The sequence below is a fragment of the Lepus europaeus genome, chromosome 4 (genome assembly GCF_033115175.1).
Source record: "Lepus europaeus isolate LE1 chromosome 4, mLepTim1.pri, whole genome shotgun sequence".
NCBI lineage: Eukaryota > Metazoa > Chordata > Mammalia > Lagomorpha > Leporidae > Lepus > Lepus europaeus.
The window spans coordinates 132,538,264-132,553,423 of record NC_084830.1 but is presented as its reverse complement, the minus strand read 5'-3'; the positions used below and the strand labels follow the sequence as shown (position 1 = coordinate 132,553,423).

The following is a 15,160-nucleotide window of genomic DNA, read 5'->3' as shown; positions in this document are numbered from 1 at the left end:
GCAATCTGAAACCTGGAAAGAAGGTGGTTCTGCCTGGGGCCACCAGGATTACTAACCAGCCTCCGAATATCCCGCTCGGACTCCCACTTGATCTTCGAGATGGCTTCTTGGTGGGACTGATGCTCACTCCTAAGGTCCCCAGCCTTGATCTTATCCGCTTGAATCATATTGCTCAGAGCCTCGTCCACCTGCTTCTTGGCTGTTTTCAGGTCCGCAATTTCCTGTAAGAGCTTAAGGCGCTCTGCATCAAACAGTTTCCGGGCCTCCTCCCGGGCCTCAATGGTGAGCGCTGTCCTTACTTTGTCGCTGCTGCCGTCCCGTAGAGCACACAGGGCCGACTTGAGCCTCTGGATCTCTCCGTCCCGCACCTTCACTGTCCTCGACATCTCCTGCTCGTGCTGCTTGATGAGATTCTCCCGCACGGCTTGCAGCTCCTTCATCTTCTCCTCATGGAGCTTGGTTTTGAGTTCTGTCACCAGGACCGTGTGCTTGCGCTGCTCCAGCTCACGGATCCTCTTGGCTTCTTGTGTCTTCTCTCTTTCAAGCTTGGATACCTGAAAGTACAGAGGCAAAAGGATGAAAAAAAAATAAATGACCCTCAAACGCAAGGTGTGTTCCTAGGCAGGATTGGCAGCTCAGGCTGCTGTAATGGCTTAATTCTCCTCTGTTTTCAAATCTCAGGTCCCTGTGCGTTCCCAGGCAAGGGTACCACGGGGCATGCAGTTTGTGGAAAGATGAAATGCCTAGATTGTTTATTTGACTTTGTTCACACAAATATTTGATGTTCTCAGGATTTCCTAGTCCATGTGTAGTCAGCACACATGCAGCACAGGCAGTGTTCAGAAGCTTACTAAATACAGCTCTAGACAAAAGTGCATTGCTTATTATCATCCATTAACAAGGAAAGAATCCTGGGCCCCAGCCTAGACCTGTGAATGAGAGGGGCATTTTCACCAATCCCCAGGCAACTGGTATGCACATTAATGTCAGGAAGTATTGCTAACGGTTTTCTGTCTGGTGGGGAGGAGTTCAATATAGATCATCTAGAGGGCCCATTAGACTACACAGCCTTAGCTAGGTCCCAACTGATACACGTGAGCATCTCAGAATAGCTCAGGGTTTGATATTGTGATCAGGCTCATAAATCAGTGCCTGGGGTGATGTTATAAATGATTCCCCTCCTTTTCTGGTGGGGAGGGGGAAGGGAAAGTGCTGCAGCTAAGCAGGAAGGTGGAAAATGAAGGCAATGGGGATAGCCTCACTTGTCCTTTTCCTGGTATGGCAACTCAGTTTCAACACACACACACACACACACAGCAAAAAACCCAATAAGTAAAAAAGGGGGAAAACATCCCTGCTGCTCCTTGGGGTCCTCTGTCTGATAAAGGACTTGGGTGGCTGTAGTTCCTTTCAAGGTGGTGGTTTTTTGTGCATGCTCCCAGCTCAATGCTAATGCTCCTGGGAAAGCAGCAGATGGGTCAAGTGCTTGGACCCTTGCACCCATGTGGGAGACCTAGAAGAAGTTCCTTGCTCCTGGCTTCAGTCTGGCCCAGCCCTTGCCTTTGAGCCATTTGGGGAGTGAACCAGCATATGGAAGATCAATCCATCTATCTCTGCCTCTCTCTCTTTCAAATTTGTCTTTTATGACCTTGTCTAAATATGATCAGAGTCGGCAAACTTGGAAGGCTTCCATAGCCTTGGCAACTCATGACGACAGCCTAGGATGGTTACTGGCGCCATAAACTAGAGTGTCAATTTGTTGGGTCAACAACAGGAGCCACTGTGCACTTGCTCCTCATGTGGGATCTCTGTCCTTAATGTGCTGTACATTGTGATTTAATGCTATAACTAGTACTCAAACAGTATGTTTCACTTTGTGTTTCTATGTGGGTGCAAACTGTTGAAATCTTTATACTAAATTGATCTTCTGTATATAAAGAGAATTGAAAATGAATCTTGATGCAAATGGAAGGGGAGAGGGAGCGGGAGAGGGGAGGGTTGCGGGTGGGAGGGAAGTTATGGGAGGGGGAAGCCATTGTAATCCATAAGCTGTACACTGGAAATTTATATTCATTAAATAAAAGCTAAAAAAAAAGAAGATAATTATATTTAAAAAATTAATAAAAATAGATCTATTTTAAAAATGTTCTTCTGTGTTTTCTTACATTTTTAGTGATAATACAGACCTGCTGATGGATTACTAATGATGCTACCTGTATCTGGCTGACTCAGTCTCTGATTTGGTAGATAAGGACAGGTCCCTAGTACTAACAGCTTAAAAACACTCCCGGTTATCCTGTTGTCTCCCTCCCTCATCTCTGCTGTCTGTCTCTATGTGTGTTTTCTCTCTGTGTCCCTCTGTTTGTTCTCTCCCCTGCACACATACATACAGCAAGTAGAAAAAGAGAAAAGTAGTTAAGAGACTTTTTAGCTTAAAAAAATTAAGATTAAAACTCCCTCTTGAAATCTTGTAATTATCATGTAAAGTGTCCACTATTTTACTTACCTTAGTGGTTCACCTACCTTTAGGCAGAACATTATTTTCCAAGTACTCACAGCATCCTGCAAATATTTCATTTTGAAAGCACAGAGATTATCCCTATGAAGGTTGTTCTAAAAGAGCTCAGAGCACAAGGGAGCTCGATGTGGTATGCAGCCAGGCACCCTCACAAGGCTGTCCTCTGGTCTCCTGGATGCCTATTCTGTGGCATGTGATAGAGCTGTGCTGTCCACCAGCAGGTAGCCACTACCACACTGCACACTTGGAATATCAAAAGTTTGAGTGGAGATTTGTTCTAAGGGTAAAACACATTACAGATTTTTAAGACTTAGTGTGAGCTAAGGAATGTAAAATATGGGAAGGGTATTTGGTGTGGCAGTTGGGATGCCCTCATCTCTTATCAGAGTGCCTGATTCAAGTTCGCGCTCCTCTGCTTGCGATCGGCTTCCTGGAAGGCTACAGGTGATGGTTCAAGTATGTCAGGCCCTGCCACCCATGTGGGAGAACTGGATGGAGTTTCTGATCCTAAGTTCAGTCTGGTCCAGGCCTGGCTGCTGCAAGCATTTGGGTAGTGAGCCAGTGAACATAAGATTTGTCTACCGTTCAAATAAAATGAAAATATATAAAAATTTCAAAATGAATGTGAAAGATCTGATTAGTCATAGTTATATTGATTAAAGAAACTGTTATTAAAACTAATTATGTTTCTACTTTTAAATATCATAACTATATGAAATCTAGAACTCACATATATGGCTCGCATTTATGGCTCACATCATAGTTCTCTTGGACAGCGCTGTTCTTGAGTTCGGAGGGGCTCATTTGGTGACCCTAACTTGCCCCCACACTGCTGGTAACAATTCTCTCAGGAAAGCCCAGTTCTGGTTTTATTTACATGCCTGCTCAAAAGCCTCCCAGGGCCCCTTTTTCCTGTGGAATAAAATCCCAGCATCTCAGCTTCATCTTTCAGCCTCTCACAGAGGTGTTGCTGGACTTTCAACTCTCCTTTGCCCTTCCCTCACCTGTCCTCTATCAGAGATAGGGGATTCAGCTATTCTCTGCTGTACAATTTGCACTTCCATACCTGGAGTTTCCTCTTCTGAACTGCCCCTTCCAGCTCGCCCTGACAAGCTGGGACATCCTTTCCTGCTTTGTCACCCCACCTGCACTGAACAAATCCCACTTTTCTTGCCTTTGTTTTCCCAGTGCACTTTGGGAGCAGCTCTTCGCTGATTCTTCCCCTGTTTTTATTTATACTATTTTTTTACACATGTCTGTTCTCATTAACACCCCTTCTAACTCTAGCCCAGATTGGAAACTCCTAAAAAACCACCAAAGAGCCCTGCTCATCAATAGGGACCCAGGGGCTGCCAGCACAGCACACAATAAGGAGCAGAAGGCATCACAGGGCGTGAGTCAGTGTGTTTTCCAGGCTAACCCATAACCAGAGGAAAGAATCATATATCCTATCTCGTGGCCAAGAGAACACAGTCTTCCAGAGTTACCAGAGCGGCCTCTCATCTATCCCTTCCCTGTATACAGCAAACCAAGCATCTCCTAACATCAGGACCTCCAGTTCTCTTCTTGATGTTTCCTTTGGTGCATTAGTGGGCACAACTTTGAGCTTTCCATTCTTTCAGAGTAAATGGAAGTGGGTATCTTTTGGGCCAGAGGTGAGAAAACTATAATCCATGGACCAAATCTATCCCGTCCTCTATTTTTATGAATAGTTTCATTGGAACATAGCCTTGCACATAACTTACAGGTTGCTTACGGCTGCTTTTGTGCTATAATGGAGTTGAGTAAGTTCGCAGAAACTTTCTGGCCCACAAAGCTTAAAATATTTACTATCTCACTCTTTACAGAAAACATTTACTTATTCCTTTCGTAGAGAGTACATTTTTGAGGGAAGGGACCTTATTATTTCCTATTTAGAAACTCTTTAAATTTACTTTTCACATAAGACAATGCGGAAGTTACTTTAGTTCAAATGATAGGAACTTATCCACCTACAACTTCAGCAGGAGGTATTCACATCAGGCATTTGGAACAGTATTATGACTACAAAGACTACTGTTAACAAGTTGCTAAGGGAAATGCTAGCAATGCTTCCTTGAACAATGAAAAACTATTGTAAAAATGAACAGAGTGAGAAATTTTGGGTTTGCATTTCTATGTCACTATTTGCCATTTCTACGAAAGTTGTTTAAAAAATGCCTGTACCAGGGTTTCCTTAAGGGTTAACTTACATAATGCCTGTGAAAGCACCGGTGACCTGTACAGGACTCTGAAAGGGGAGGTAGTCCTATCTCTGGAAATGGTTAAAGACACCTGATCTAAAATTATTTGTCAAATTTTCTGCAGGTGCATTAGGTTGTATCTCTCTGTCACTCTGTCATTTCTCTCAAATTATAGACACTAACCTTTTCTGTGTACACTGGAGGGGATATTAACAACAAGAAAAACAGTGAAAATGCATCAGCACAGAAAATAGAGTCTAGCCTGAAGACAAAAACAAATACAAACACTGGCCTTCTTGGCTATCCTTAAAAGAATCCATAGAAACCAAAGAAAATAAAAAGGACTTGAGTAAAATCCAACATTTCTTATGTCCACTTATTTGGGCTGCCATGGAGACTGGCGTTTTTTGCAGGATTTCTAGGCATGACTTGTTTTTAATCCTCAGGAAAAGTGCTTCACTGTGAAGGAGAGCCAAAGGGTGTGAGCTAATTTTGGGTGGGTAAAGTATGAATAATTTTCTTTTTTTTACTAAAATCATCTTCTTAAAATTATTTTCAGTGAAGATTGCACCACTGCAGAAATAAACTTAAGCATCTTAAAATACTTCTTGAGATGAATATACAAAAAGATAAAGAGCTGTTGCTGAGTAACAATGAAAATACGAAGATGATCATATTCAGAAATGGAGAAAATTAGAAGAAATCAATTTTGAATACTGGAGATGTTTCAAGGCAAAAAATTTGAGCTTCATCATAGAATATCTAGCACTAGATATGTGGAGGGCTACTATGAGTTAGGCACCTATCTAAATAGGCTCTATTGTCTATCAGTACATTGAATATGCTAGGTACCTCTATGATGTGGGTAGATTTATTTAATCAAATTTCAGGTGAGAAAAAAATAGTCTATACATAATATGCACACTGTCAATCAGTCTGACTGAATTCCAGTATGGGCCAGGGGTCAGATCTAGGTCAGTCCCTAACCTCCTTGTTTGCTCTGAAAATTTGGGCAAGCTACTTCACCTTTGACAGCCTGAATTTTCTCCTGTGCAAACTAGGGATGGTGAGACTATTCATATATGGGTGTTGTAAGGATTCATTTAGACAATGGATCAAATGCCCTTTGGAAAAGCTAGAATGCATGGCAGATTAATAACTTAACACTCAGTAGAAATACTATTAATTTTGACAAATATTTACTGTATTAATATATCGAGCAATTTTAATATAATGTTATATTAACATCACCAACAACATAAGTACAGTATGCGCCCTTAACCATGGTTTCAGTTGCCCAGTCAACTGTGGTCCAAGATTATTACATGGAAAATTCCAGAAACAATCCATATGTTTAAATTGCATACTGGTTTGAATAACACGATGAAATCTCATGCCATCCAGCAGCATTCTGCCCAGGATAGCAATCACTCCTTCTTGATTATCAAAACGACTGCCAGGGTGTTACAGAGCTTGTGCTCAAGGAACTCTTAATTTACCCAACAATGGTTCCAAAGCCCAAGAGAAGAGATGCTGGCAATTTGGATATGCCAAAGAGAAGCCACAAAGTACTTCCTTTAAGTAAAAACGTAAAAGGTCTTCCCCAAAAGACAAGTAGCATAAGTTTTCACTAATCTATGGTAACTAGAGCACAAAAATAAAACGTAATGCATTTGAGCAAGATTGACATTTTGAGATTTGATTATTGTTTACAGCTCTTGTCTCTACTGTAGAGTAATGGTGTTTTTTTCTTCTTGCTGTTTGTTGACTTCTTTACTTAGTGGAGGGTTAAGCTTATGATTATAAAGTAAAGTGAAATTATGTTATTGTAAAAACTAAAAGAGAAAATAAGAAAGGAAAAAAGAGTGAGGGTGGGAATGTGGGCAGGATGGAAGGTGGGGTGGGAGGTATCACTATGTTCCTAAATCTGTATTTATGAAATATAAGAAATCTGTTTACCTTATATAAACAAAATATTTTTAAAAATAAATCAAGTTTAAAAAATAATGAAGAAACAAAACTGTAAGCTGAGGTTGCTAAAAACCTGCAGTACAATAAGATATTTTGAGAGAGAGAATTCCCATCATTTTTATTATATTTTTCATATATTGTTATATTTTGTTAGTTACTGTTACTTTCTTATTTAGGTATTTATAAGAAAAAGCTCATAGTATATATAGTGGTTGGTCTCATCTGTGATTTCAGGAATACATGGAGGTCTTGGGACATAGCCCTCTTAGATAAGAGGTGACTAGTGAATCCTATTGTCATTATAACACTTAAATTAGTATCACTTTTTTCAAGATTTTATTTATTTATTTGAGAGACAGAGTAGCAGAAAGAGAGAAGGAGAGAGATAGAGAAAGCCTTCCATCTGCTGGTTTGCTCGCCAAATGGCCACAGCGTCTGGAGCTGCGCCTATCCAAAGCCAGGAGCCAGGAGCTTTTTCCGGGTTCCTCTTGTGGCTGCAGGGGCCCGAGGACTTGGGCCATCTTCCACTGCCTTCCCAGGCCATAGCAGAGAGCTGGATCAGAAGAGGAGCAGCTGGGACATGAACCAGCACCCATATGGGACACCGGCACTGCAGGCAGGTTAGCCTACTACACCACAGTGAAGGCCCCTTATATCACATTATTAAGACTGTAACAATTCTTTTCCTCATAGAAAGACATGTTCAAAGATAAAACTGGGTTTCAGGGGCCAGCACTGTAACTACCTACAAGGCCAGCATCCCATATGGGTGCCAGTTTGAGTCCTGGCTGATCCACTTTTTTTTTTTTTTTTTTTTTTGTGACAGGCAAAGTGGACAGTGAGAGAGAGAGAAAGGTCTTCCTTTGCCGTTGGTTCACCCTCCAATGGCCGGCGTGGCCGGCGCGGCCGGCGCATGGCGCTGATCTGAAGGCAGGAGCCAGGTGCTTCCCCTGGTCTCCCATGGGGTGCAGGGCCCAAGCATTTGGGCCATCCTCCACTGCCTTCCCGGGCCATAGCAGAGAGCTGGCCTGGAAGATGGGCAACTGGGACAGAATCCGGTGCCCCGACCGCGCCCCAGCTGGGACTAGAACCTGGTGTGCCAGCGTCGCAAGGCGGAAGATTAGCCTATTGTGCCGTGGCACCGGCCTGGCTGATCCACTTCTGATCCAGCTCAATGCTGTTGGCCTGGGAAAGCAGCGGAAAATGGCCCAAGTCCTTGGGCCCCTGCTACCAACATAGGAGACCTGGAAGAAGCTCCTGGCTCCTGTCTTCAGCCTGGCTCAGTTCTGGCCATTGTAGCCATATAGGGAGTGAACAAGCAGATGAGAGATCTTTCCAACTCTGACTTTCAAACAAATAAATAAATCTTTAAACAACAATTTGGTTTTTATAGTATGTACCGAGTCTCCTAGCATTAGTGGCATCTGATTTTGGAAATATGTGCAGTCTGAGTAGCCTAACAAGTAGGGTGTGGAGCAAGGTAGGGGAGGACTGTACTGAATGGGATTTTGAAAGATGAGCTTCCAGACCCAGGGAGGTCTCATACTCAGGAGGTTGTATGAAAACTTAATCCTACTGAAAAAAGGTTACAAGATGACAGAAGAAAGAATTCACAACTACCTTACACAGACCTCTTTCTCTTCTATCCAAAATCGAGTGTGGCCTTTGGAAAGTGCCTTTGTAATGCTGCCGAGATTAAAGATGGTGAAGATTTGAGCTTCAACATGATCTTAGAAGTCTTGGGTTAAAAATTGGACAGCCCAGGTGAAGGGTAGGCAGGGACTGAGGGGTTATCAAGGCCAGACGAGCTAACGTGAGCTTTTGCTTGGATTATCTGCTTTAGAAGTTTCTGGAGATCTAATCTCACAGTCAGCTGGGAGGATTCTTCACGGGGACAAAGTAACTCTGACCCAGGAGATGTGAAGGAGGGAAGAGCTGCCGCTTTAGGCAGGTTGCTCCTACTGAAAGGCTTACACAGCCTGGGGAAGTACAAAGAATTCTGGTTTTCGAATTTCTTGCTTTCGCCCACTTATGCTTCCCCAGACTGAACTAACAGTGCAGATAGCAAGAAATACCAACCTCAAATTTGGAATCTGAACCTGGAGGCTCTGGAAAGAGTCATTCAAGGATAGAGAAGACTGGCTGGGTGCCTGAAAGTACCACACAGGCAACAGCGTGCAGTGGAATAAGACACTCAATATTACCTTGAAACGGCTATCTTACAGAAAACAATTACCAGTTTGATTCACCCACTTGTGTCACTGGGAGCAAATGTGTTAAACAGGTTGAGCTTCCTTTTCTTCCCCAGTGAAGTCAGAATAGTAATCCCAACTGCCTTTGTCCCAGGCCTGCAGTGCTGAGTGTTGGGCTCTGTAAGGAAGTGCTTTATAGTCTAGTGGGCTATTCCCAGGGTAGCAGCCCTGATTCCTCCCAGACACTGCGACCTAGGTGTGCTGCTCTGATGCCTCAAAATCCTGTTCTCAGCTCCTGTCCTTTTACCCCCTCTGTCACTGTGTCCTTACTACGTGTTGTAACTGTGGCCTATCTCTGGGGAATCCAGTGGGATGATTTCTCACCCCACAGCAGTCGCTGGTGTGTTCACAAAGAGTCCACAAAAGAGAGAGACAGAGGACAATATCAGTTTGACAGTTCAGGGTGCTGATCCAAGACAGAGCAACTGTGGGTAGAAATCTTTTCTCCACCCAAGCCTGACATCTCCTACTCAGTAAGTGGCTGCAACAGTATTTATGCTACAGAGATGATGGGAAAATTTAAAAGGGTGTCAGGTAAGCTTATTCAGCTCATAAACTTGCTCAGGACCACTCGTGCTAAAGGAAAGAGCTGAGACTGTGGCAGGATGAAGTGACCTCAACACAGTGTGTGACCGACGGCCAACATCCAGTAAGCTGCAGCTGTTTATATGACCAACCCAAAGCACTCATGGCCCTGCCCTACACACACTGGATGTTCTGTAAACGCCAACAGGATTATTTATCCTGCTGGAAAACTGAGTGATGCCTCATTGCCCCAAAGGTTTCCAGTCTTTGAGTAGCCCACTCCCCAATAGCTAAACCGTCATTTTTATCATTAGAGCCTCGGAGGCACGCCAAGAGTGTAAAATCATATCTCGGTGTGGTTCACACACTCTAAAACCTGGCCCTTGGAAAGCACACTCATATTTATTCATAATAAAACTGCTTTATGTCTTGTTTGCCTTTGCTCTTTGGGGAAGACAACTGACAGGTGGTGAGGCTTTGCTTTAGCTCCGAGGCTGGGATTGTAATGACTGTCAAAAAGAGGGAGGCAGGTAGGGGCAGTGGCAGAGGGTGGACAAGGCTGTGCTCTTCTTCAAGATGTAGGCTGCCAGTCTCTTGTCCAGGGAGGGGGCAATTATGCTTGACTGGCCTGCCGAGGCCCTGGATTGACAGGAAGCTTGTTGAAGATTGAGAGTTTCCTATTTAAAAAGGCTCGACTGTATGGAAAATTGGCAGTGGTGGGATCCTTGGGGACCTCTGCTTCTTTGCTATCCCATGAATTTGTTCTCTGCAAAGCAGCAGCTGCTTATGGCTACCAGCTTCTGGACTGATAAGCTTCGTCCTTTGAATGCAGTTTGTCAACCTCTCCTTGCTGCAATTAAGGGAGTCTGCCCCTCCTAGAAATATTACATTGCCCCAGGGGAAGTAGAACCAATGCAGTGTTCATTCCTTGATTGTCAGACCTGGAAGGAATCATACAACAGAGCATCTGTCAACAGAAAGGCAGAGATGCCTGGGCTGCTTGCTACAAATGTGAGTCTTGGTCCCCACCCCACCTTCTTTATCTGAAGCTAGATTTTTAATAAATTCCTCCAGGTTATTCTATTGCCTTGTGATGCTTGAGAGACACTTAAATGAAAAAACAGACTCATTCATCTGAATTACACATAGAGACATTGAGGCATGTAAATTTCATCCCCAAGGACAGATGACGGCAAATAACTCCCAGGTCTTCTGACTCTCAATCGAATGATTTCTTGATCATCACGTTACCTTTGGCTTCCTAGAAACAAAAGTGTTTCCTCCATATACTTTATTTACACTGGATCTGTTTATCCAGCATTAAGGTTTAGCTGAGACAGGAGACAATGAGATTTGACAAATCCAAAGTCTATTTATTATTATTGTTGAAAATGGGGAAAAACAGATTTTGGAAGAAATAAGGTATTGAAATTTAATAGTGATGTCAAGGAAAGAGGGGTAGATAAAATAGAATAAGGGTAATTGTTGGTTTGTGACCAATTGCTCATTGATCAAGAATGTTTTCTTCCCACACAAAGAATTATCTGAATAAGGCAACTTTATGTTGGTACAATTGTCCCAGTTTGCAGAGAGCAAAAATGTCTTTTGTGTGTTGGATATTTCAAAATATTGGATATTGGATATTTCCTGGCCATGATATTATTTGATATTCACAGTGCCCTAATGAGATATGTGCTAATGTATCCACCTAAGCAATGAGATTGAGACACAAAGAAACTTTTCTGCAACTAGTTAGAAACTAACTCCAGTCCAGATACAATCAGAACACTAATAAGCTTTAGAGAGTTTCCTATATGCCAACCAGCACTTTGAGCACTTGACAAATATGTCCTTATTTAACTGTTATAAATACTACACATATTTGTCTAATTTATACCTCATCTCAACCCTATAAAATAGTGGTAGTATTTTTTAATGAAGAAACTCAGAGATAAGGAATAAATCACCTTTCATTCACTCCTCTACTTCTTCAAGAATATTTGTTGAATTCAAGAAGTTTTGGAGATTACTTAGGCTCTAGAGATATTAAGTAAGCTAAGTGCCTGTTTTCATAATGATTACACTTGAATGGGGAAAGATCAGCACAAAACAAGCGAATAAATCAATATATAAACTGCTAAAAGTGACCGAGAGAAGGAGTGAGCACAGAGGTATCTGCAGGGAAGGGCTGGAGGTAACACTGTGATGTGGTGTCAGGAAACGCCTTTGACTCTGAGAGACAGGAAATCACTGAGGGTGTGGAGCAGCAGAGTGACAGGACCTGACGTGCTTTGGAAGTTTCTCAGAATTGTGTAGGAGGAATAACGTATAGAGGGCGAGGCTGGAACTTCCCAAGGTTATACAATTAAGTGTTGGGAGGTAATGGGTGTGGGTGTCATTGTATCCACTTTAATACCTGACCTCCTAAACCAACTTTCTGAGAAGGGACAGGCCCACCTGGTAAGTTACTCTCTGTAGCACGTGTTTGGTTCCCTCCTGCCACACACAGGAGCATCTCCATGTCTACCAAGGTTGTTGCCCTCTCTGACAACTGGCAGGAGTCCACTGCCACAGCCTCAGGTGGCCCGCACTCACCTTGGACTTCTCTTGGTGCAGCTCTATCTGAATGTCTGTGAGCTTGGTCCTGAGGTCTTCATTGGCAGCTTGAAGGGCGACAATGAGTGCCTCGGGCTTCTCGCCCTTATTTCGCCCTTTCTTAGACATTGTTCCTTTCGAAATGGAGTCTGTTGGTTTCTAATTCCTTTCAAACAGGTGCTGCCATGGTACTGATTCTTATCCTGGGGTATAATGTTTCAGCATCTATTGCAGGGTGCTCCTTGGTAAGGTTTTCTCAACCGTTGCCCTGAAAGTCCTGAGAAGAAATAAAGATAACAGTTACAGTTCTGCAAAGACAGGCAGTTAGAATGAGCTAAGTGCCAGTCAGTCCACTGTCAGCCTGAGTTGCTGTAGGAGCCTCCTTCCGAGGTTCTCCTGTCTGCAGGCTCTCCTCCTGTCAACTCTGCACATAAATCTAGAGTGATTTTCTAGAAGGCTAAGCTGCTCATGTCAATGTCCTTCATCTACAAGCATATGTCTTTCATAGTGTGGACTGCTCTTTCTGCCTCAACCTCCCACACTGTTGTCCTCATCTTCTCCACAGCATTCACTGACACACTGCCCACAGACGGCAGAGTTCTCAAGGAAATCACCTGTTTGTTGACCTCAGAGTGCAGAGAGCCTCAATTTTATGAAAACCCAACATACGAAGGCGGATGATTATACAATGGCTAAACCCGGAGGAGGAGGGAATTATTGGAATGAATTATTGCAATAAGTGAGTCACTCACATGTTCATTCATTTAGTTGATATTACTAGAGTTTCTTCCATATGATGTGTAGGTACAGTAAGCTGAAAGTAAAAAAAAAAAAAAAAAGGACTTCAAAGGCAAAAAAAATATATAATCTGTTGTCTACCATCACCTTCAGCTACTTGATAAGTATTTTAAAAGATCAGGTCAGTGCTGTGTCTCTTTCTTTCTCTCTCTCTCTTTGTCCCTCCCTCCCTCCCTCTTTCCTTCCCTCTCTCTATCTCTGCCTTTCAAATAAATAAGTAAACATTTTTTCATAAAAAAGAAACACACACTAATGATTTCTGAAAAAAGGACACCTTTCTCCCTGGCTGAATAAGGAAGACCCCTTGGCAAGGGGCTAATGCCCTGGTACTTGAGGAGTAGGTGGGATATTATAGATAGAGAAAAAGGAGAAGTGTCCTGGGCTAAGGAAATTGCTAGTGCTGACACAGAGAGGAATCAGTGACTGTTTCAAGGTGGGGGGGGGGGGGCGGATGGAGCATGATTAATCACATCCCAGAAATGCTGATGGGCATCAATACTAGAAGAATTTCATGGAAATTATAGATGGTGGGAGGTAGAGAATTCCAAGCTTAGAAGTTTGGAATCTTTGCAGTGAGCAAAGGGGAAGATGTTGACGTTTTGGAAGGTGTGAGTCCTGGCCATCACAGAATAATGGGGTGGTGCGATTGTTCTGGTGGTAGACTGGGAAGAGAACAGAGGCAGACAGGAGACAGGAGACTCTTGATTCTGCCCAGGTGAAGGGTGATGAAGACATAATCAGAACCACGGCAACAGCAAAGGGAAAGGGGGGCAAACATGTGTCTGGACTTACAAACCTTTAAATCCTTCCTAAGAACAAGAGGGGGAAAGAGCCATTGGAAAAATAATGACAACATGACAAGACTCTACAGCAAGGTGCTTATGCAACTTGTCAGGAAAATGGCTGTCATGTCCATTGAAGTATTTTAGAACAAAACTAAGGGGAACTCCTGCTGGTCACCCATGTGGTCCAGCACCTGGTACTCCCCTAAGACCATGGTAGTTGTCTTTGAGGACCAACACTGGGATCCTGGGCTTCGTGCCATCCTCTCATGAGTTGTGGCTGTGCCCTTTTGTGTGAGTCTCTGGGGAGATGAGGACAGAAAACATTTAGGGGAGACGGAGTGTGAGCTTGTCTACAGCACTCAGGGAACTGCTCACTACATTCCATCCTGTGCTAGGATGCTGGATTACCCTTCATGCTTCTTTTGCAAGTCTTGCCGAGTCATGAAAATGCAGAGTGTGGAGACCTCTGCGAGGCTACCTTTCCTTTTCTAGCATTGAAATGAACTCAGTAAGCATCTAAACATTTGTAAGACACAATCAGAATTGACAATAAATAAGAGAGTTCTCAAGTAGATCCTGGGTAAGTATATTCACATAGAGGAGATTTCTCTTCCTATAGTTGATCTCTACATGGTGCCATTCCCTGTGCTTCTCCAGCTGATCTCCATGGGCATCATCTACATAACTACAAGTCCTAGTTTTATATTCACAGCTTTGACCATTTCCAAACCCAAGATTTGTAAACAATTTCCACTGCTTACTTTTACCAAATCCACTTGAATTCATGATTGGTATTTCAAATCTAACATGAGTATGTCTTTATTGTTAGTTTCATAGAACCTTATTTTCCCCTGTTCATCAGCACATGCCCATCTGTTCCAAATACAAGCTTAAAAGTCAACCTGTCTTCTATTTTATTCCTTGTTTTCTCCTATCCAGTTCACCACAAAGTCTTGTCTGCTTTACCTATAAAATATGACTCTCTCTGACTAATTTCTCTAAAACCCCTAAAATGCTATTGGAACACAGAGGAGAGAGGATATTGGAAAAAACTTCATAGTCACTTCATACCTGTAATGTTTCCCTGAGTGAAAAATAGGCTTTTCTAAATGGAGTCACACGATGGTACAGGAAAGAGGAGAAGCAAAAGTCAGCAGAAATTTGCCTGATGTATTTAGCAAGGGCTGAGAATTGGGAGCAAACAGACTGGGGTCAGAATTCAAAGATTCTTGCACAAAGAGCTAAAGAGTTTGGACTTGATTATGTAGAAATGAGCAAATATGGCAGCATTTGGATATAAACATAATAATAATGAGTAGACAGTGACAGACTGCTTACTATGTGCCCATCAATGGAGTAAGCATTTAATATTGATTTAATTTTTTAAAAATATTTTATTTATTTATTTGAGAGGTAGAATTACAGAGAAAGGGAGAGAGAGAGAAAGGTTTTCTATCTGTTGGTTCACTCCCCAGATGGCCACAACAACCAGAG

General features: G+C 42.8%; 1 protein-coding gene across 2 annotated transcripts in view; it reads right to left on the bottom strand.

The window, feature by feature from the left end:
* The window catches only part of JAKMIP2 (janus kinase and microtubule interacting protein 2), a 59,023-nt gene extending 46,811 nt beyond the window's left edge, over nucleotides 1-12,212 (bottom strand). For both annotated transcript variants that reach the window (XM_062189727.1, XM_062189728.1), the window contains exons 1-2: nucleotides 12,084-12,212; nucleotides 57-554 (exon numbers count right to left, since the gene is read on the bottom strand). In XM_062189727.1, the coding sequence (XP_062045711.1) occupies nucleotides 57-554; nucleotides 12,084-12,212 (627 nt within the window). The remainder of the gene's footprint in view (nucleotides 1-56; nucleotides 555-12,083) is intronic.
* Nucleotides 12,213-15,160: the final 2,948 nt, after the last annotated feature.